The 21,864-nt window shown below is 43.5% G+C and overlaps 1 protein-coding gene across 1 annotated transcript; it reads right to left on the minus strand.

The window, feature by feature from the left end:
- Window positions 1-1,793: 1,793 nt before the first annotated feature.
- Window positions 1,794-21,228, minus strand: LOC116990884 (probable G-protein coupled receptor 34). Its single transcript, XM_033048990.1, has 2 exons — window positions 21,099-21,228; window positions 1,794-4,498 (listed from the first exon to the last, which is right to left on the minus strand). The coding sequence occupies exon 2, from the start codon at window positions 4,492-4,494 to the stop codon at window positions 3,496-3,498; it is 999 nt and encodes a 332-aa protein (XP_032904881.1). The 5' UTR covers window positions 4,495-4,498; window positions 21,099-21,228; the 3' UTR covers window positions 1,794-3,495.
- Between the last annotated feature and the right edge of the window lie 636 nt (window positions 21,229-21,864).

Raw genomic sequence — 21,864 nt, forward strand, 5'->3', positions numbered from 1 at the left:
GACTGACGACATTTCGTGTTGAGACCCTTCTTTGGATTGATGGAGTAGGGGGGAGAAAGCTGGAAAAGAGAGGTGGTTGCAGGACAAAGCTTGGCAAGTGCTATGTGTTTGTAGGTGATGGGCAGATGGGTGGAGTAAGTGACAAAGGCTGGAGGTGATAAGGAGACAAAATGTTGTCAAATAAGGAGGGGAGGAGGAGTGAAATGTAAATCTGGATAAAGGTGGAAGGAATTTTACTGTACTCTAGTGTACATGACAGTAAACTAATGTGATCTGAATCTGTGCAGCTGGTAGTGTTCAGATCCCACTGACTTAATCCAGACTTAAAAATTAGAATGCCCAATCATACAGATGAAATATTTTCAGATGACAATCGATTGCGAGCATATTTTCACCACAGGAGGGAGCAGTCTCACCCAACCCCAGAGTTAAGACACAGACTCCATCCTAAACCAATGGGCCCAACACCTGATATCGGGAAAATGCCTGGGTCCATTATTGAGGAGGTTGCAGCAGGACATTTAGAAAAGCGTATGGTGGGCAAGCAGAGGTTTTATGAAAGGCAAACCGTGTTTGGCAAGAAGGCAAAGTTTGTTGTGGATCTCACAGACAGAGTGAGTGTAGTGGATGTGGTATGACTGGATTACCAACAGCCATTCGATAGGTTTACCACTCAAGATAAACTTGCCTGTTATTGTGGGTAACATATCAACATTGGGTATAGGAGTGGATAACAAGTAACTGAAAATAGAGGGCCTGGATAATTGGGTCATTTTTGGGTTGGCAACAGTGACCTATGGATATCATAGGATTCAGGGCTGGGCTTTCAACTATTAATAATCAAGACAAAGGAGATTGTGATCGTCTTCAGGGAGTGAGGCGGTACACATACCCCAGTCGTGTACACACACCCCAGTCGTGTACACATACCCCAGTCGTGTACACACATACCCCAGTCGTGTACACACATACCCCAGTTGTGTACACACACATAGCCCAGTCGTGTACACACACACACACACACACACCCCAGTTGTGTACACACACATAGCCCAGTCATGTGCACATACCCCAGTCGTGTGCACATACCCCAGTCGTGTACACACACACCCCAGTCGTGTACGCACACACCCCAGTCGTGTACACACACATACCCCAGTCGTGTACACACACCCCAGTCGTGGACACACACCCCAGATTAGATGTCCACATGGTTTTGTGCAGAGGACATTGTATCTCAGAAATCAAATGGAGCATTTTGAGGAGGTAGCAAATAAAATTGGTGTAGTCAGGGCGACAGACATAGTTAATAAGTGGAAATATCAAACACTACGGGGCATAGCTTCAAGGTGAGAGGGTCAAAGTTTAAAGGAAATATGCAGGGCAAGCTTTATACACAGAGTGGTGAGTGCTGGGAGCACACTGCCAGGGGTGGTGGTGGAGGCAGATAACTGGACATACGAACAGGCAGTGAATGAAGGAATAAAGGTCACGTGCAAATAGATGGGGTTAGTCTAAATTGGCAATGTGTTTGGCACTGACATTGTGGGCCAAAGGGCCTGTTCCTCTATTGTTCTGTTCTATGTTCTATGTGCTGTCAATGGTTTCCTGATCCAGAGAATGAAATGCTCAAAGGGATCTAGAACTCAGCAAGGTAAACTGAACAAATATCTAATGAGAGAACTATGCCCCGATACCAACGCAAACTGTGCTGCTGTAAGTTTGTTCATTGGAATCACAGAACACCTCATTGTTTTCCAACATTTGAAGAAAGGAAGTTGCGCCAGACCATGTGAGTTGAGTTTTGATCTTCAAAACAGATTTATTAAAAGTAAGATTAAGTAAGCTAGAGCAGAATGTCCACACAGCTATTCTATATGAGGAAAGAGCTTTTAACATATTATTTCAGCCATGAATTACGGAAATTCCCTTGTTCACCAATTAGCGGGAACATCACTAAAACTGAAGTAGCATCTCCGACGTCAACTCCATCTTTAGTTTAATTTACCAACATGAATTCTCTAGCTTCCACCTGGCAACAATTCATCTTTGGTGGAGCCTGGTCGAGTGTTGCAGAACTGAGCGATCTGTGGGAGTACACGTGCATGGTTCCCTGAAAATGGTGATTCAGATGGACAGGGTTTTGTAGAAGATGCTTGGCTTCACTGGGAAGGGTATCGAGGGATGTGGATCCCGTGCAGACAGATGAGATTTGGCATCACGTTTGCCATGGACATTGTGGGCCGAATGGACATTCCTGTGCTGTACTCTTCTATGTTCTCCAGTGCAGGCCCATCAACACCCTCTGATTCTTCCCTGGGGGTAATTTACGGAAGCTAAGTAACCCAATGACTCGCATGCCTTTTGGGATGTGAGTGAGTGCCCAGGGAAAGCCGTAGCATTGGGCAAGTTGCAAAGAAATGATGTTCCGTGCGGGTGACCAACAAATGCCACAACGAGAAACACTCTCCCATGTTATGGTCCGTAATGTACCTGTTAATATTACTTTGGAGGCTTGTCCATGTTCTTGTACGTTTGCCTCCTTGGTCCCTTCGTGATCCTCTCAGCGCCTTACAGGTTTATCCTGGTGTGTTATTTTCCTGATGTCTGGACGATTTGTGAGACGAGGAGATTGGGGAGAGAATACGTGAACCAAGGTTGAAGTTAAAAGGTTAAATGGTGACGACCCCAGTTTTCAGGTACTGGAGAACTGACTGGGTAGATAGAGAGAGTGAGAGAGTGAGACAGAGACTGGGATTGGCCTAGAATTAAAAGACAGGAAAATAAAATCTTCAAATTCATATTCCTAGACCCCCAAAACATGGGGTTAGGCACCAAAATTATTTGTCTATGATGAATAATGAAGGAATAATGGGTATTTTAAGGATTTGGCATCCATCTTGGACGCCATCTTGAAAATTAGACCTTTCCAGTGGTCTGACTATGGTAGACTTTTGATATGTTATTAAGCGCATCTGATACTACAAAAAAGTGTTGAGAAACCTTTAGTAGCAATTTTTTGGGGGTCAAACCAAATATGTAGCCACCTATACACATAATGGGTGAGTATATATGAAGTCAGTTCAATGCTGAAGTTAATGCTGGGACAAGGGTTCATTTAAATCTGACATTGTTTGTATTTTAGGGATTTGGGAAAAGGAGGTCAGGCACAGAAAGTTATGATCCTACGGAATGCTGGAACAAACCAGTGAGGTCCCAATCTTACAGTCGACAGAATTGCCTACTATAGTCCGCACCCCAGCTGACTTATTTTTCAGATGCAGTGTCACTGTTCTAGCTACGGTAAACTTCAACCCCTGGTTTTGTCCAAAGAGGTGGTTTGATTGGTGGCGTGGTGACATTAATGTTGCCCCCGCCCCATCATGGGCTGTGCCCCCATCAACAATAATGGTTATGAAGCCATCAGTCCACTGCTGGTTAAGTCAGTGTGAGCAGGAGAGGACTGCAGACCATGGTTCCCAGTGGGTGCCCGCACTAGGTACTCCTTTCTCTCTTTGTCCCGCGCTTCACAAAGGACTTTGAGAGGAGGAAGTAGAGGATGGGGTCCAGGCAGCTGCTGAACGAGACCAGCCAGAGGGTGATGAGCTTGACGTGGTGGGTCTGCAGCAGCCAGAGGCAGCTGCTGCCGTGCAGCCGGTGCAGGCCGGCCACGATCTGGTACACGTGGTAAGGCAGGTGGCAGACCACGAAGCCGGTCATGGCACCGATGATGATCGTCTGGGCCCGCATGTGGACTACCCGGTTGTGCTGACTAATGCTCTTCCTCCTCACCGTGCACAGCTCCACGCCGATCGAGGCGTAGGAGAAGGCAAACGCCACCAGCAGGACCAGGAAGATCATGGCCACTGTGACAAAGGCGTTGGCGGACACCCTCTTGCCGTACTGCAGCTGCACGTTGTAGCAGACGGAGTCGGCCGCCAGCCTCACTTCCTGCATGAAGTAGTTGAGGTTCAGGGCGAGGAGGGGGATGATGGTGACGATCCAGGTGATGGTGCAGGCCCTCTGGGCGAAGCCGGTGTCGTAGAACTTGTTGAGGTGCCTGTTGTTGGGCTTCACGATCATGGCGTAGCGGCTGATGCTGATGAAGGCCAGGAACATGGTGCTGCAGCTCACAGTGTAGTAGAAGCTGGAGTTGATGATGATCATGGTGAGGGCACAGGTGGGAGAGCTCTCTCTCCACTGGTCGCCCAGGAGCAGCAGCGAGACCCGGAAGGGTAGGGTCAGGCAGCTGATGAGGTCGGCAATGGCCAAGTTGATCAGGTAAACCAGGATCCCGTGCTTCCGGTATTGGTGCAGGAACATGCAGAGGGCCAGGAGGTTGGCAGGCACCCCGACAAGGATGACAAGCGAGTACAGTGCCGGGAGGAATACTTTCTCCAGCCGGCCGCTGGTCAGGTTACAGACCGGCTGCAGGCTCACGATGTCCGTCACGTTCACTGGCCATATGGAGAAGGTGGGGCTTTCTGTCGCCATCGAGCTGGAAGGAAACGGCAGATCAATTAAACAATCATCGTGCGTCCATCAAACCACCACAAAACCTAGCTTTAGGTTTGTTATTGCTATGGCACATTGAAAAGATTTTGTTTGCATGCTATTTTGGCGGATGAGACGAGAGTCATTTCGTCAAACGAGTTTATCAACAAAACAAGTAAACTGACGAAGTATCTCAACACAGCCAATAAACTGATCCAGCCACAACGGTGGTTCAGAGCGACTGAAGGGTGCATCGCCCAGAAAGCGCGCGCAACACAACCCCTCCCCAGGGTCACATGCCCGAGGCACACGACCGCAGGGTTTAATCAGATAATGTAATGCAATCAAACCAAACTGAAGTACAAAGGGTAGAACAAAGAGAAAAATCTTAGTTCTATGTTATTCCACTTTCTCATGCACTCCTTGCAAATTGGGGACAATTTATAGAGGCCAATTACCCTACAATCCCACACGTTTTTGTGATGTGGGAGGAAAATTGAGTTTCCGGTGGAAACCCACGCGGTCACAGGGAGAACATGCAAACTCCACACAGAAAGTACAAACTCCACATATTGCTTGAGCATTTAGATTCTACAGTGATGGGTTGGGTTTGAACTAATGACCACAGACCTTGTGATCTCATCTCATCACCGTACCACTGCAGCAGCCTTCCTTGCCAAGAAAGTTAAAAGTATGACCACAATCTTCGGATAAACATTAAATCCATTTTGAAAAGCAGAAGCCACTGCAAATGGTGTGCGAGATCGATTCTGATGAAACGTCACCACCTGAAACATTCTCCACAGTTCCGCAGATTATTTGCAGCACTTGTTCTTTTTATTTCACAAGCCAACACGTTCCTCTTTAAGTGGCTATTCTTAATATTTCACAAACACTGTTACTGCAAACCGATTAAAGAAAGATGGATGAGAGAATCTTACAGATCAACAGGTACTGGTAGGGAAGTTAGTTAATGACAGGGGCAGAAAATCCCTTGCAGCACATATTTATATTTCCGTCTGAAGAAGGGTCTCGACACAAAACGTCACCTATCCATGTTCTCCAGAGATATTGTCTGATCTGCTAAGTAGCTCCAGCACTGTGTCTTTTCCTATATTTCTCCCTCACCAAACCAGCACAAATTTCTCTCTCAACAAACCACCACAATTTTTTAACCCAACAATTCATCAGTTTGATGAAATCAAGTCAACAAAAATCTCCATCACGTTTTGAACAAAGGATGAGCAGTCTGTGCAGCCCCCTCGTGTGCCCTGTGGCTTGCAATGGTAACTTTTCGAAGCACAAATTCACTTCTAACTCCTCTCCTCGCCACACACTCCCCCGATGTATCATGTTTCTTGTTTCTTGCCACAATTAGAAAAGATAAAAACAGAAAAAGCTGGAAACATTCAGCAGGTCGGGCTGCAACCTGTGGGAAGAGGAACAAGCCACTTTCAGGTCAAAGATTCCTAGTCAGAACCCAAATTTTTTTTAAATGTATTTTAAAATTTTTGTTTTCAGAATTATAACGGACATCTTCTCTCGCAGTCTAATCGTTCTAAACCCCAATGTAAAAGACACTCTGGGTGCTTTGTGAAGAGTTCTGATTTTTGATAGGTTTCAAAACTGTGTGAATGTTGAATCTGGAGGAATCCAGGGAAAGTTCCAATGTCTACCCTTACTTGGGTATCTTTCCATTGAGAACTGATATTCTAAGGTTCATTTGTTACAAAGGTTTTGTGCCCAGACAGTGCAAGATTTGCCATCTATGCCAACCTCAGACGCAAGTAAACAGGAAACCATTGCTATGAACCACAATAACTGATCGTTAGCACAATCTTGATTATGGTTTTCAAAATGCAGTTTCTGCTAAATCAAATGTTTTGGTAAAATTCTGTATGCTGCTCAAGAATAACTTTGAGGGAAAGTCATAGAATCATAGAGTCCTGTAGCACGGAAACAGGCCCTTCGGCCTAACTCGGCCACGCAGACCAAGATGCCCCAGAGAAGATAATACCATTTGCCCACGTTTGGTCCATATCACTCTAATCCTTCCCAAAGTCTCTATCCTAAAACTTTGCTCCCAAGTTCTAGGATATGTAACCTTTCAGTATGAATTCTGCCAAGCTCCTGCAGGTTTCAATTAGAACATTTTCTTATTCTTCTAATCTCCATGGACATCATCTACTCAATAGAATGGAGCTAGAACAGCGTGACACAGCGCCACAGCGATAGAGCTGCTGCATCACAGCGCCAGAGACCAGGGTTCAATCCTGACTACGGGTGCTGTCTGTGTGAAGTTTGTACGTTCTCTCTATGACCATTTGGGATTTCTCCGGGTGCTCCGGTTTCCTCCCACATCCCAAAGACATGCAGGTTTGTAGGTTAATTGGCTTTTGTAAATCGCCCTCAGTGTGTAGGATGTGAAAGTGATAGAATGTAGAACTAGCGGACGGGTATTCAATGGTCGGCGCTGATGCGGTGGACCAAAGGGCCTGTTACCAAGGCTGTACTAAACTAAAGAAATAACTTTAAGATCTTTAAAAAGTATATAATACCCTCCAGAATAATGTAAAATGCCATAATGGTAGCCTCTTTAGTTTTAAACAACTCAAACCCTTTGTTCTGCCCAGTGATCTATACAATTCGAATGTCCTCAGTGCTCATTTAGGTGCCTGTTGCCAATTTAATTGGTTAGAGCAATTTCTAAGTTTTGTGCAGTCTCTGAATCAAGTCCCGCGAAGAAACAAACTTCATCTACTTGACCCGAATGTTTAGCCTCCAATGCAGAAGCCAGTCTCCAAATAATCCAATTTATTCCATAAAAGATGGAGGAGTGGCAGAGGAGTTGGATGCAGCAAAGTCTCTGGGACTAGACAACATCCCATCTGTAGTACTGCGATCTGCGCTCCAGGAACTGGCTGAGCCACTCGTCAGTCTGTTCCTGTTGTAACACTGGCATCTCCCCCAGGTTGTTCTGTCCACAAAATCGAAGATAAATCCAATCTAGCTAAGTACTACCCAGCCAGTCATCATCAACAATGTGATGGGAGATGGTGTTAACAGTGCATCAAGCATTTATTCAACGATAACCTGGGGGCAGCACAGTGGTACAGTTGCTTCCTTACAACGCCAGAGACCCGGGTTCGATCCTGATTATGGGTGCTTTCTGTGCAGAGTTTTAAGTTATCCCGCAGGTATTCTCCGTGAACTCTGGTTTCCTCCCACACTCCAAAGATGTACAGGTTAAATAACGTAGGTTATTTGGCTTCGGTAAAAATTGTAAATTGTCCCTAGTGTGTTGGAACATGCTAGTGGATGGAGATTGATGGTCGGTGCAGACTCGGTGGGACAAAGGGCCTGTTTCCACGCTGTATCTCTAAACTAAAACTAGAAATCTGCTCACCCAGTCTGGGTTTCACCAGGATCACCCACCTCCAGACCTCATCATACACCAAAGAACTGGATTGCAGAGATGAGTATGAGGCATAGCATCAAAGAACCCTGGTAAAACTGGACACCAAAGGGAAACCACCCCAATGGCAGGAGTTATATCATGCACAAAGTAAGGTGGCTGTGGTCATTGAAGGTCAATGATATAGCTTCAGATATATCTGCAGTTCTTTGCTTCTACAACCTAGTTTCAGGACAGCTCAGCAGGAGTTCCTCAGGGCAATGTCCTCGGTACAAGGTACTTCATCAGAAGTGCGGATGCTCGCAATTAATGGCACAAATATTCAATCCCATTCATGACTCCTCAACAAAAGGAGGACAGCCAGGGATGGGCAGCATATACCTAATTGCTGGAGAAAACTGAGCATATACCTCATTAATGATGAAAACTGAACATAAAGGAAAGATATTAATCTCTCCTTTATATTAACACTAGTCTGCCTGGAAGAAGCCTTGGGTGGTGCAGCGGTAGAGTTGCTGCCTTACAGCGCTTGCAGCGCCAGAGACCCGGGTTCGATCCTGACTACAGGTGCTGTCAGTAGGGAGTTTGTACATTCTCCCTGTGATCACATGGGCTTTCACCGAGATCTTTGGTTTTCTCCCACACCCCAAAGACGTACATGTCTTTAGGATAATTGACTTGGGTTTGTATACTTGGTACAAGTGTAAATTATTCCTAGTGTGTGTAGGCTTGTGTTAATGTGGGAGATCTCGGTGGGCCGAAGGGCCTGTTTCTGCGCTGTATCTCTAAACTAAACTAAAAGTGGCATCTGGGCCGTGGTTATGCAACAGATGACAAAGACCACAACGATACCCGTCTGCCATTTTAAGTTTATAATTTCTTAAGTTATAGGAGCAGAATTAGGCTATAGGGGCTATCAAGTCTACTCCGCCATGCAGTCATGGCTGATCTATCTTTCCTTCTCAACACCATTTACCTGCCTTCTCCCCATAACCTCTTACTAAACAGAGTAATGACTCTGTGATGAGACCCATGCAGCCAATTCAAATGGAAATGTAACCACTCTGGGTAAGAAGTGGGACCTATTTATTGGGTTATTGCTAAAATGCATGCTATTTACTGCCAAATATAGGTTTGGTTTTCAAAATAGAGCTTGACTCATTGAAGTTATATTAATATTATGCAAATTACAGGGTTCAACCTGAAAGTGAACTGTCACAGGGAGGATGGTTTGAAGGGGAGAGAAGAGAAACAAGTCTGGATAATTCTATGCTACATAGATTCCAAACAACACACAGTTTGCTCTAGGAGTCAGAGCAAGTGGCTCTTGAAAGGCACTGAGAGAAATAAAACACTGAAATAGGAGGCTGTGTGCAGATCTTTGTCTGTCACAGGAAATCTTTGAAGAATTTCGAATGGCTGACAACTAGGTCAAAACAAAAACTCCTGTCACCAACTTGAAAGGAGCTAATTATCGAAACACACTGAGAACCGAAGAATATCCAGCAACTAGCTCTGCCACTGTCTGCTTTATACAATTATTATCAAATAGCTCTCTTTCTGCCCCAATATAATCAGGAATGAGATCTTTCTCCCCCGCATGTACATGCACACACTTTCACACCAAAACACATCTATATGCTACATCTTTTCACTGAGTTACAATTTATCTTTGCAACGATTCAAAATATTTTCCGAAAATAATTAATTCAACAGTATTTTACTTCACTACTTGAGTATTTGACTATTCAGGTAGACCCTGGGTTATGTAAGGGTTCTGTTCCTCTGCACGTCAATAGCCAGTTTCTCTAAAAATCAGAAATTTCCATTTTCTATAGCTACCCATATTGAATCGCTCTGCACATATTTGCCATTATTCTTTCATTGCAGTGAATAATCACCCTATTGATACCCATAATTAAACAAATAGAATATATATTGCATCCAGTCATTAATGTATACCATGATAAGTTATGATTACCAGCTTGCGGGAGGATATGCATAAAGTGGGGGTAAATCAGGTCAATTGCAATCTGGGAATCTCCTGAATATCTGTTTGATTATACCACATTTAAATGTATTGTTTCTTTAGATATTATTTGCTGCTTACATTTTCCACATACATCAAGTTTGGACCATAGATTTTCTGAGAGTAGACGACTGAGATTTGATTCAGCAGCTCGACAACATGGAGCACACAACCTTGCAAAGTGCGTCTGCGCTCTTTCCCCATTTGCTCAATTGTTTGTCAACATTATTTAAAGAGGCATTGAAAGGTAAAATGCAAAAGGTTTATTCAGCTACAGCTTAGACTGAAAATTTCTTTCAAAATCCTGAGCGATTTGTTAAACGTATAGCATGCAGTTGTGCATGAAATGAAATATGTGATTTGGAAGGGTTTTCGAAGTCGTTATTCCTGTACACTTCAGAATGCACTTTAAATTGAATGATGTAGGGGACATTGGTCCTAGTCAGAAATGCAAAGAGAGTGATGTGATATTGGAAACACATTTCATACCTTGGGCAATAAACAAACTGCTACAGGAACTGAATGGGTCAAGCAATATCTATGGAAGGGGATGAATAGAACACATTTTGGCTCGTGACCCTTTGATGGAGTAGAGGGGTGCTAACTGGTAGAGCCAGAGGGAAGGATAGTGGGTGGATGAGAGTGGGGCATTTGTAGAAAAATTGGTTGTTGGGAAGAAGCTGTAAATGAACCTGGATGTCACAGTTTTCAGACATATACCTTCTCCCCAATGACAGACAGACATGGTAGCAAGGCCAGGGTGGTGTGGGTCCTTGATGATGCTGGCTGCCTTTTTGAGGCAGTGCTCCTTATGGATCCCTTTGATGGTGGCAGTTTGATTGGGTGCAGTTTTGGTTGCTGCACTGCAGGAAGTGTGTGATTGTGCTGGAGAAACAGCATAGGATGTCCTTCCCACCCAAATCACCCAAATACTGCAGTCGTACAGGGCCCTGGTGAGACTGCACCTGTGTACAGTTTTGGTCTCCTAATTTGAGGAAGGACATTCTTGCTATTGAGGGAGTGCAGCGTAGGTTCACCAGGTTAATTCCCGGGATGGCTGGACTAACATGATGAAATAATGGGTCGACTGGGCTTGTATTGACTGGGGTTTACAAGGATGGGAGGGGATCTTATAGAAACATGTAAAATTCTTAAGGGATTGGACAGGCTAGATGCAGGAAAAATTTTCCCGATGTTGGGGGAGTCTAGAACCAGGCGTTACAGTTTAAGAATAAGAGGTCACAGTTTAAGAATTTAGGACTGAGATGAGGAAAAACCTTTTCACCTAGAGTTGTGAATCTGTGGAATTCTCTACCACGGGAGGCAGTGGAGGCCAATTCACTGTGTGTTTTCAAGAGAGTTAGAATTAGCTCTTGGGGCTAACGGAATCAAGGGATATGGGGAAAAAGCAGGAACAGGGTACTGATTTTGGATGTATCATGATCGTATTGAATGGTGGTGCTGGCTCGAAGGGCCGAATGGCCTACTCCTGCACCTATTTTCTATGTTTCTATGTTTCAACTACAGGAGATGCAACACCTGTCCCTATACCTCCTTCCTCAACTCCATCCAAGGACTCCAACAATCCTTTCAGGTGAGGCAGAAGTTTGACTTGCACCTCCTCCAACCTCATCTACTGTATCCGCTGTATGGACTCCTCTATATTGGCGAGACCAAGCGCAGACTGATCGATGATTTGGCTGAACACCTTCACTCAGTCTGCCTTGACCTGTGCGATCCCCTGGTTGATAAACACTTTAACTCCCCCTCCCATTCCCACACTGATCCTTCTGTCCTGGGCCTCCTCCACTGTCAGAGTGAGGCCAAACACAAATTTGAGGAACAGCACATTATATTTCGCTTGGACGGCTTACAACCCCAGTGGTATGAATATTGATTTCTCTAACTTCAAGTAACCCTCTCTCTCCCCGTCCCTTCCCCTCCCTAGTTCTCCTACTAGTTTCACTGCCCTCCTGATTAATGTTACTGTTTACATGCTGTTTGTTGTCACCTGCTGGGGATCATGACAGAAGCCTCCTCGTGGCGATCCCTGGAAGCGACGACACGATGCACTCTGTGACGCGTCGGACGACAATTCTGTCAACATGTTGGACGACGACAGAAGCCAACAGCGAGCTACACGTCGTCTGACACACGAGCGAACGAACCAACCAACCTTCCCCTCAGCTGACAATGAACCATTGTACATTTCCTTGTTCGTCATCTGCTTTGATCTGTCCCTTTCAAACCTTACATGCTCTTTGTACCCTTCCCTATCTCTAACATTCTCTCTTCCCTGACTCAGTCTGAAGAAAGGTCTCGACCTGAAATGTCACCCATTCCTTCACTCCAAAAGCGCTGTCTGTCCTGCTGAATTACTCAAGCATTTTGTGTCTATCTTCTGCATTGGATGGTGCCTGGATAGGAGGACTTTAGTTTTGAGGAGTCAATGGATGCCCTTAAATTCCCTGGAGCAAAGGAGGCTGAGGGGTGGCTTAATAGAGGTGTATAAAGTCACATGAGAAACACTGAAAGGGTACATGGTTAAAATCTTTTTCCATTCAGTAGTATCAACAATAAGAGGTCAGAAATTTAAGATGAGAGGGAAAGTTTTAAAGAGAATGTGAGGTGAAAGGTTTTTTTGCACAAAGAGTGGTTGAAATCTGGAATGTGATGCCAGTGGAGGTGGTGGAATCAAGATACAATCGCTAAATTTAAGCAGCAGTTAAATAGGCATCTGAATAGGCAAGCCATATGGACCTGATGCCTGACCCTTTGAATGCCATTGATCTTAATGCCTTTCGCCTCCTGTTAATCTTCATATGAAGCTATCTAATCGGAATCAGTTGCACTTTCTGAGACAGTGGAAACAGAATCATGCAGATCAAGCCTGTTGTTTGCAAGATTATATCTTGGAGGGTGTAAGACCATAGACAGTTAATTTTAATTATTATTCTCAGAATGTTGGCTATTACTGGCATTACCAGACGTTATGACTTGTTTCTAATTGCCGCAAAACTAAAGAGGAACCTGAGGTATAACTTCATTAGTGGGTCTCAGTCACAACACGAGCCTGGAAAGGTAAGGGTGGCAGGTTTCCCTCCTTGAAAGGCACTAATACATTGAGGTTTTATGATCACCACCACTAAGGTTTTTTTTAACAATTTTTAAAACCAAAATTGTGATTGGATGGAGCATTATCCAAAACAAAACCAGAGAATGCAGATGATGGTGCAGTGGCAGTGTTGATGCCTCACAGCACCTGAGACCTGGCTTCCATCCTGACCTCGGATGCTACCCGTGTGGAGTTTGTACATTCTCCCTGTGACCAGGTGTGTTTCCTCCCACATCTCAAAGACGTGTAGGTATGTAGGTTAATTGGTCTCTTTAAAATTGCCCCTGGTGTATGGGCAATAGATGACAAAGTGAGATAACATGATTGTCGGTGTGCACCCCAGTGGGCTGAAGGGCCTGTTTGTTATGCTGTATTTCTAAATGAAACTAAAGGTTTATTGAATTACCTGAATTTAACATTTTCCGTCAATAAGTGGGGCATGTGAACTTAAATCGTTGGAGGCTTCCTGGTACTGTTTTGGATAATGTTGTCACAACCCCTTGTTTTGAGGTCTACGTGAATAATATTAGTTGACGATTGCATTGCCAAACATAACTGAACACCCTGAGAATGAGCCCGTCTTTTACCTTTGCATAGGCACAAAAAACTGGAGTAACTCACTTTTTTGTGTCTATCTTCTGTTTAAACCAGCATCAGCAGTTCCTTCCTACACATTTCACATTTGCATGTTGGGTTTAATATTCTGAATGGTGATGCACATGAAACATTGGAACCAAACGATACAGCTCCTTTGGGGATTAGCAATCTCAACTCCCACAGTCCACCCTGACACTGTGGAAATGTGTTCATTTATGTTCTGTTCACAAAACCAAAGATTCTATAGCGGCACAAAACCAGGCAAATTCAATCCAGATAATTACCCATCAATTGTTCTACTGACAATCATCAGCAAAGTGCATACTCTGGAATTTAGAAGGATGAGAGGATATCTTATTGAAACATATAAGATTATTAAGGGTTTGGACACGCTAGAAGCAAGAAATATGTTCCGAATGTTGGGGGAGTTCAGAACCAGGGGCCACAGTTTAGGAATATTTAGAAGGCCATTTAGAACGTAGATGAGGAAAAACTTTTTCACCTAGAGAGTTGTGAATCTGTGGAATTCTCTGTCTCAGAAGGCAGTGGGGGCCGATTCACTGGATGCTTTCAATAGAGAGTTAGATAGCACTTAAAGATAGCGGAGTCAGGGAGAAGGGGAGAAGGCAGGAATATGGGGAGAAGGCAGGAACGGGGTGCTGAATGTGGATGATCAGCCATGATCACAGTGAATGGCGGTGCTGGTTCTAAGGGCCAAATGGCCTTCTCCTGCACCTATTGTCTAATGTCTATAAGTGATTGATGGTGTTGGAAGAGGGTCCCAACCTGAAACATCATCTGTCCATGGCCTTCATAGATTCTGCCTGATATGTTGAGTTCCTCCAGCTCTTTGTGTTTTGTTGATGGAAGGTGTTATTGGTGCTATCAAGTAGCATTTACCCACCAGTAATCTGCTACCAATGCCCAGTTTGGATTTCACCAGGATCTCTCCGCTCCAGACCTTAACACTGTGACTAAACAGCTGAACTCCAGAGTTGAGGTGAGTGTCTGCCTTTGACATCAAGAGAGCATTTGACCAAGTATGGCTTCAAGGAGCACTGGTAAAACTGAAGTTAATGGGCAACAAAGAGAACACACTCATAGTTGTAAGCACCATTCCCGAACTCCTGCAGATCTTCAACATAAACCAACATGTAGAGGAACCAACGAGAGAGCAGGCTATTCTAGACTGGGTATTGAGTAATGAAGAAGGGTTAGTTAGCAGTCTTGTTGTGCGTGGCCCCTTGGGCAAGAGTGACCATAATATGGTTGAGTTCTTCATTAGGATGGAGAGTGACATCGTTAATTCAGAAACAAGTGTCCTGAACTTAAAGAAAGGTAACTTTGAGGGTATGAGACGTGAATTGGCCAAGATAGACTGGCGATTGATTCTTAATGGGTTGACGGTGGATATGCAATGGAAGGCATTTAAAGACTGCATGGATGAACTACAACAATTGTTCATCCCAGTTTGGCAAAAAAATAAATCAGGGAAGGTAGTACATCCGTGGATAACAAGGGAAATCAGGGATAGTATCAAAACAAAAGATGAAGCGTACAAATTAGCCAGAAAAAGTAGCCTACCAGAGGACTGGGAGAAATTCAGAGACCAGCAGAGGAGGACAAAGGGCTTAATTAGGAAAGGGAAAATAGATTATGAAAGAAAACTGGCAGGGAACATAAAAACTGACTGCAAAAGCTTTTATAGATATGTGAAGAGAAAAAGATTAGTTAAAACAAATGTAGGTCCCTTGCAGTCAGAAACGGGTGAATTGATCATGGGGAACAAGGACATGGCAGACCAATTGAATAACTACTTTGGTTCTGTCTTCACTAAGGAAGACATAAATAATCTGCCAGAAATAGCAGGGGACCGGGGGTCAAATGAGATGGAGGAACTGAGTGAAATCCAGGTTAGCCGGGAAGTGGTGTTAGGTAAATTGAATGGATTAAAGGCCGATAAATCCCCAGGGCCAGATAGGCTGCATCCCAGAGTACTTAAGGAAGTAGCCCCAGAAATAGTGGATGCATTAGTGATAATTTTTCAAAACTCTTTAGATTCTGGAGTAGTTCCTGAGGATTGGAGGGTAGCTAATGTAACACCACTTTTTGTAAAGGGAGGGAGAGAGAAAACGGGGAATTACAGACCAGTTAGTCTAACGTCGGTAGTGGGGAAACTGCTAGAATCAGTTATTAAAGATGGATTAGCAGCACATTTGGAAAGTGGTGAAATCATTGGACAAAGTCAGCATGGATTTATGAAGGGTAAATCATGTCTGACGAATCTTATAGAATTTTTCGAGGATGTAACTAGTAGAGTGGATAAGGGAGAGCCAGTGGATGTGTCATATCTGGACTTTCAGAAGGCTTTCGACAAGGTCCCACATAAGAGATTAGTATACAAACTTAAAGCACACGGTATTGGGGGTTCAGTATTGATGTGGATAGAGAACTGGCTGGCAGACAGGAAGCAAAGAGTAGGAGTAAACGGGTCCTTTTCACAATGGCAGGCAGTGACTAGTGGGGTACCGCAAGGCTCAGTTCTGGGACCCCAGCTATTTACGATATATATTAATGATTTGGACGAGGGAATTGAATGCAACATCTCCAAGTTTGCGGATGACACGAAGCTGGGGGGCAGTGTTAGCTGTGAGGAGGATGCTAGGAGGCTGCAAGGTGACTTGGATAGGCTGGGTGAGTGGGCAAATGCATGGCAGATGCAGTATAATGTGGATAAATGTGAGGTTATCCACTTTGGTGGCAAAAACAGGAAAGTAGATTATTATCTGAATGGTGGCCGATTAGGAAAGGGGGAGATGCAACGAGACCTGGGTGTCATGGTACACCAGTCATTTAAAGTAGGCATGCAGGTGCAGCAGGCAGTGAAGAAGGCGAATGGTATGTTAGCATTCATAGCAAAAGGATTTGAGTATAGGAGCAGGGAGGTTCTACTGCAGTTGTACAGGGTCTTGGTGAGACCACACATGGAGTATTGCGTACAGTTTTGGTCTCCTAATCTGAGGAAAGACATTCTTGCCATAGAGGGAGTACAGAGAAGGTTCACCAGACTGATTCCTGGGATGTCAGGACTTTCATATGAAGAAAGACTGGATAGACTCGGTTTGTACTCGCTAGAATTTAGAAGATTGAGGGGGGATCTTATAGAAACTTACAAAATTCTTAAGGGGTTGGACAGGCTAGATGCAGGAAGATTGTTCCCGATGTTGGGGAAGTCCAGAACAAGGGGTCACAGTTTAAGGATAAGGGGGGAATCTTTTAGGACCGAGATGAGGAAAACTTTTTTCACACAGAGTGGTGAATCTCTGGAATTCTCTCCCGCAGAAGGTAGTTGAGGCCAGTTCATTGGCTATATTTAAGAGGGAGTTAGATGTGGCCCTTGTGGCTAAAGGGATCAGGGAGTATGGAGAGAAGGCAGGTACAGGATACTGAGTTGGATGATCAGCCATGATCATATTGAATGGCGGTGCAGGCTCGAAGGGCCGAATGGCCTACTCCTGCACCTATTTTTTATGTTTCTATGTTTCTATGTTTCTGGTGCTGGGAGAAGGAGTTCCTAGATTTTGACCTGGAACAATGATATAATCCTCAGGGCACTGTGCAACTTGGAGGGATTTTGCAAGTTTTAGAACAATTCTTGATGGTAGAGTCATGGCTTTGGAAGATACTGTTGCAGTAGTCTCAGAGGTGTAGTCGTCTATCGTGAGTTGTGGGAGCTGTATTCGCACAGGCAAGTGAAAATGATTTGGTCCTTTTCCTGGCTCATACCTTTATAGTTGGTGAAAAGGTTTGGGGGAGTTAGGAACTGAGATGTGAAATTAGCTTGCTATTGAATACATATGACAATTCTTGCCATAATATAAACTCAGTCATGTTATGTGTTCCCTCAGTTGATGAAATTTAGTAGACGATATCCCTTGTGTTGTTATCACCATTCTATCACGATTACAATAAGTGATTGCCTTCTCTGCAGACAGACGCTGTCACAAAATTCAATCAAACATCCTGACACCTTCTTCACCAGAAGCACAGCAGCTTATCTTCAAGTGGAGGGAAAGTCACTACTGATGGTGACTTGATTAATGCTTATTGAGGTGAGGAAGTGAAATTCGAGACTTTGATCATGAAAACGTTTTTTTTTAAATGCTAATTGAAACCTGATGGTAGCGTGCTGGGGAAAAAAGAGAACAGGGAAACCTGAGCGATGATGTTGACTTTACCCAAATCTTTGTTAAAATGCTTGCCACTTTTAATATCAGTCAGCAGCTTGTGGGACTGGTAAGTTCAGTCTACAGGAAACAAAGCAACCAGGCAGCCAGGGTGGGCACAGAAGGTTTTATTCCTTTATGGGATGTGAAGGTCTCTGGCAAGTTCAGAGCTTATTGTACTGTACAAGAAGCTTGCTGGGTCATATCAGAGGGCAGTTAAGAGTTAACCATGTGGCAGTAGGTTGGAGTTAGACGTTGGCCAGACCAGGTAAAAACAGATTTCCTTTCCTGTGTAGGAAGGAACTGCAGATGCTGGTTTATGTAGTTGAAGGAACTGGTTTCTGGTTTCGACCCGAAGGTTCTCAACCTGAAACGTGTCACCTATTCCTTTTCTCCAGCGAAGCTGTCTGACCCACTGAGTTACTCCAGGTTTTTGTGCCTATCTGAGATTTCCTTCCCTGATGGATATTCATGAATCTGATAGCTCTTGAATGTCTGCAACTCATTTGCTAGACCAGCCCTCTTCTAATTTTAATTCAATCGAACAGCCATTAAGCAACCATGATCTCTGATCTAAAGACAATTTACAAAGGGGTTTGTTCCTAATTGGGTGTGAAATATCTGAATTGGCTGGAGCCTGCGCAAAAAAAAAAGTAGAGTTCCATCCAAAACTATGTTGACCACACATTAAGCCTGCCCAATCTCTTTGCACACATCAACATTTGTCCATACCTGTAAACTGGTTATTCCCTTCCACAAAATCTGTAATTGAAATATTCAAGGAGACTCCAAAATAAGAAAGGCGTTATTTTGGGCACAAGGATACCAATAATGAAGCCAATGTGTTTGAGAGTGTCTACGTGATGTCTTTTCAATTTACTGTGAAACTGAGCATTATGCTCCAGAATAGTCATATTTGTGTAAACGTTTTTTAAAGGCATTTTCAGTCATGTGGTGAAATGGATTTTAAATTGGTCTGGAACTATATTTAAACTACACTAATATATTGTACGGAACAATTTTCCACTGTGTTAATCTAATGCAAAGTTATCAGTCTTAAATACACAATACATTTATTTCAATGACCCTTTTAAAAACCATACTAATTCATGTTTAACAATGTGAAGAATAACACAATATGCAGAACATCTTAAAACTGGTGCAATTTTGAATGCAATTTGTGCTGCTTTGCCAGTTGCACTCAAAACAAGTTGCATTCAGTAGATAAGCAGGGCTCGGACTGAAATATTGGATGTGCAGTTCAGTATATCAATCATTTCTGAACATTTATATATCTCAAGTCTGCAAACTAGGAGATCGGATGGCTTTGGGGCATTTAGTGTCAGAACATGATTTCGATCTGTACAAAGGCAGTAGGTCTGCCCAATTGCACAACAGTTTGGTGTAGAATAAAACCTTCTGTCTCTACGTTAAAAAGTTGGTGTTTCTTAGCAACTCACTGATAACATCAACATTCCCAGGAATTTTGTACCCGTCCCTTAACATAAAAGTCTACGTCCTCTAATCCAATGGTTGGTATCTTTTTAATAATGAATCATTTATTGTCGACTCAAACGGCAAACTCTTGCGGTATTATGTGCCCACCAGCAATCGCAACTGTCATTAAAATTGATCAATTGCAATCTTTGATGCCTCACACATTTTAGTTGGCAGTTAAAATGTTAAAGAAAAGTTCACCCTCTCTCCATCTGTCCAAAAATATTGTTAAACCCACAAGGTTTAGCTGCAGATTTCCTGCCTTCACCATATATGTAACGGCCCATTCACTCCTGGTTTTGAGGAGTTAAGTTTCAGATTAAACTCTGACTAATTTCAGTGAAAATTTCAGTTTATAAGTATTATTTCTGGAGAAAAATAAAATGAAAGTAAACATGCAGGGAAGTACTTCTTTGCATATAAAATTTCTATTTAATCTCAGGATTTTAAGAGTACATTTTCTCGTACATTTTCTAAAAGTATTGCACTGGGAATTTGCTTGTGATATAAAGAATATGGTACTCACCAATATGCTAGTCACCAGAATGTGTTGCTCTAGGTTAAATCTTCAGTGGATGGGTTAACCATTGAACTAATAGAAGCTTAAAAGCTAATTGGCAGTTAGTCAAACGGGTGAACCCTGTTTCGGTTTGAAGTGTTCACGTTGTGGATAAGCTTTAAAGAAACGGCTTGAACATGGTACTTGTGCCAGTGATTTCAGTGAGGGGCGGCACACAGGGGCAGGTATACAGTTGCTGCCTTACAGCACCAGAGACCTGGGTTCAATCCTGGCTATGGGCGATGTCTGTAAGAAGTTTGTACGTTCTCCCTGTGACTAAGTGGGTTTTCTCTGGGTGCTCCCAAATCCCAAAGACGTACAGATTTGTAGGTTAATTGACTTTGGTAAAATTGTAAATTATCCCTAGTGTGTAGAATAGTGCAAGTGTATGGGGAGATAGAAGGTCGGCACTGATTAGGCGAGCTGAAGGGCCCGATTCCATGTTGTATATCTAAAGTCTAAAGTAAAATCAGTCAATTGGTATGCTTGCTCTGAACCCAAAAGTAGATACTCCAACACACAGAAATATTGTCATAGCACTGAAACAAGCCTTTGCCCACCAAATCCACATTTCAGATTCAGATTCAGATTCAGATTCAATTTTAATTGTCATTGTCAGTGTACAGTACAGAGACAACGAAATGCATTTGTCGCTATTTTTCCCATTCTAGGGAGACACAGGGTGTCGCGGTGTGCCCGCGCCGCCGCCATTTACCATCAACCACACATTTATTCTACATTAATCAAAACCAACTTTATTTTTTCTATATTGTCATCGATTCCACCACTCACTACACACCAGGGGGCAATTCACAGCGACCAATTAACTTACCAACCCGCCTTTCTTTGGGATGTGGGGGGGAAACTGAAGCACCCGGAGGAAACCCATGCGGTCACAGGGACAACGTGCAAAGTCCACACAGACCATACTGAGGTCTCTTGACGCTGTGAGGCCACTGTGCCGCCCAGAAAAATACACCTACCTTACATATACAGAGTTTACTTTTTATTTTACAGAAGTATCGAGGTGCCCATAACTCTGTTATACTGTTGGATTTTAACAAGTGCTTCTATTGCCAAAATCTCCAGGCCGTTCACATTCCAAGAAGTGATTAAGTAAGGGATGTCTAATTATGAGAGGGAGGCATGCAGAGATTTATACTCACTTTCCACTGTGCTTTATCACGCAGAGGATGCAGGACCACAGCGGCTTTTGTGAGAACCTGTTGGTATAAACAGCTTGAAAATCTTCGCTGGATATTAATTTGACGTTTAATATGAAGCAACCTTGAAATGTTTCCTGTTGCTACTTCCTCTTAGTTGCAAATGAACCACCAATCGTACTCTTTCAAATTGTCTGTGAATTTTGGTAAGATAGCACATTTCTTCCCGCAGTTTTATTTTGCTAACTGTGGTCTTACATCAGCCAGTGTCTCAGGGGTTGCATGACATAGATACATAGAAAACAGGTGCAGGAGTGGGCCACTCGGCCCTTCGATCCAGCACCGCCATCCAATGTGATCATGGTTGATCATCCATAATCAGTACCCCGTTCCTGCCTTCTGCCCATATCCCCACTGACTAACATTCTGAACATGCCACAACTGGGAAAGTTGCCCCACACTGCTTAAGCAACGAGATAATGCAGTTATGCTCAAAGAATTGTAACTTTTAACCAATGCTGTAAACTCCTTCACAATTCCTAGGTATGTAAAGGCTCCATGAGTGCGTTGAGACACAGCATATGTAGAGGTTTATTTACAGGACAGCTTCCTTAAAGCTATTTCTGTTACATGTTTGGTTGTCAGGGATGGCCAGATGCTGAACAAACGAGTAACATAAAATATCCTGAACCAAATTCCTGGTTTTATAATGTCTTTATTTATATAGCACATTTTTAGTCAACTTGCATTGACCCCAAAGTGCTTCACA

This window comes from Amblyraja radiata, chromosome 32 (assembly GCF_010909765.2).
Source record: "Amblyraja radiata isolate CabotCenter1 chromosome 32, sAmbRad1.1.pri, whole genome shotgun sequence".
Lineage (NCBI taxonomy): Eukaryota > Metazoa > Chordata > Chondrichthyes > Rajiformes > Rajidae > Amblyraja > Amblyraja radiata.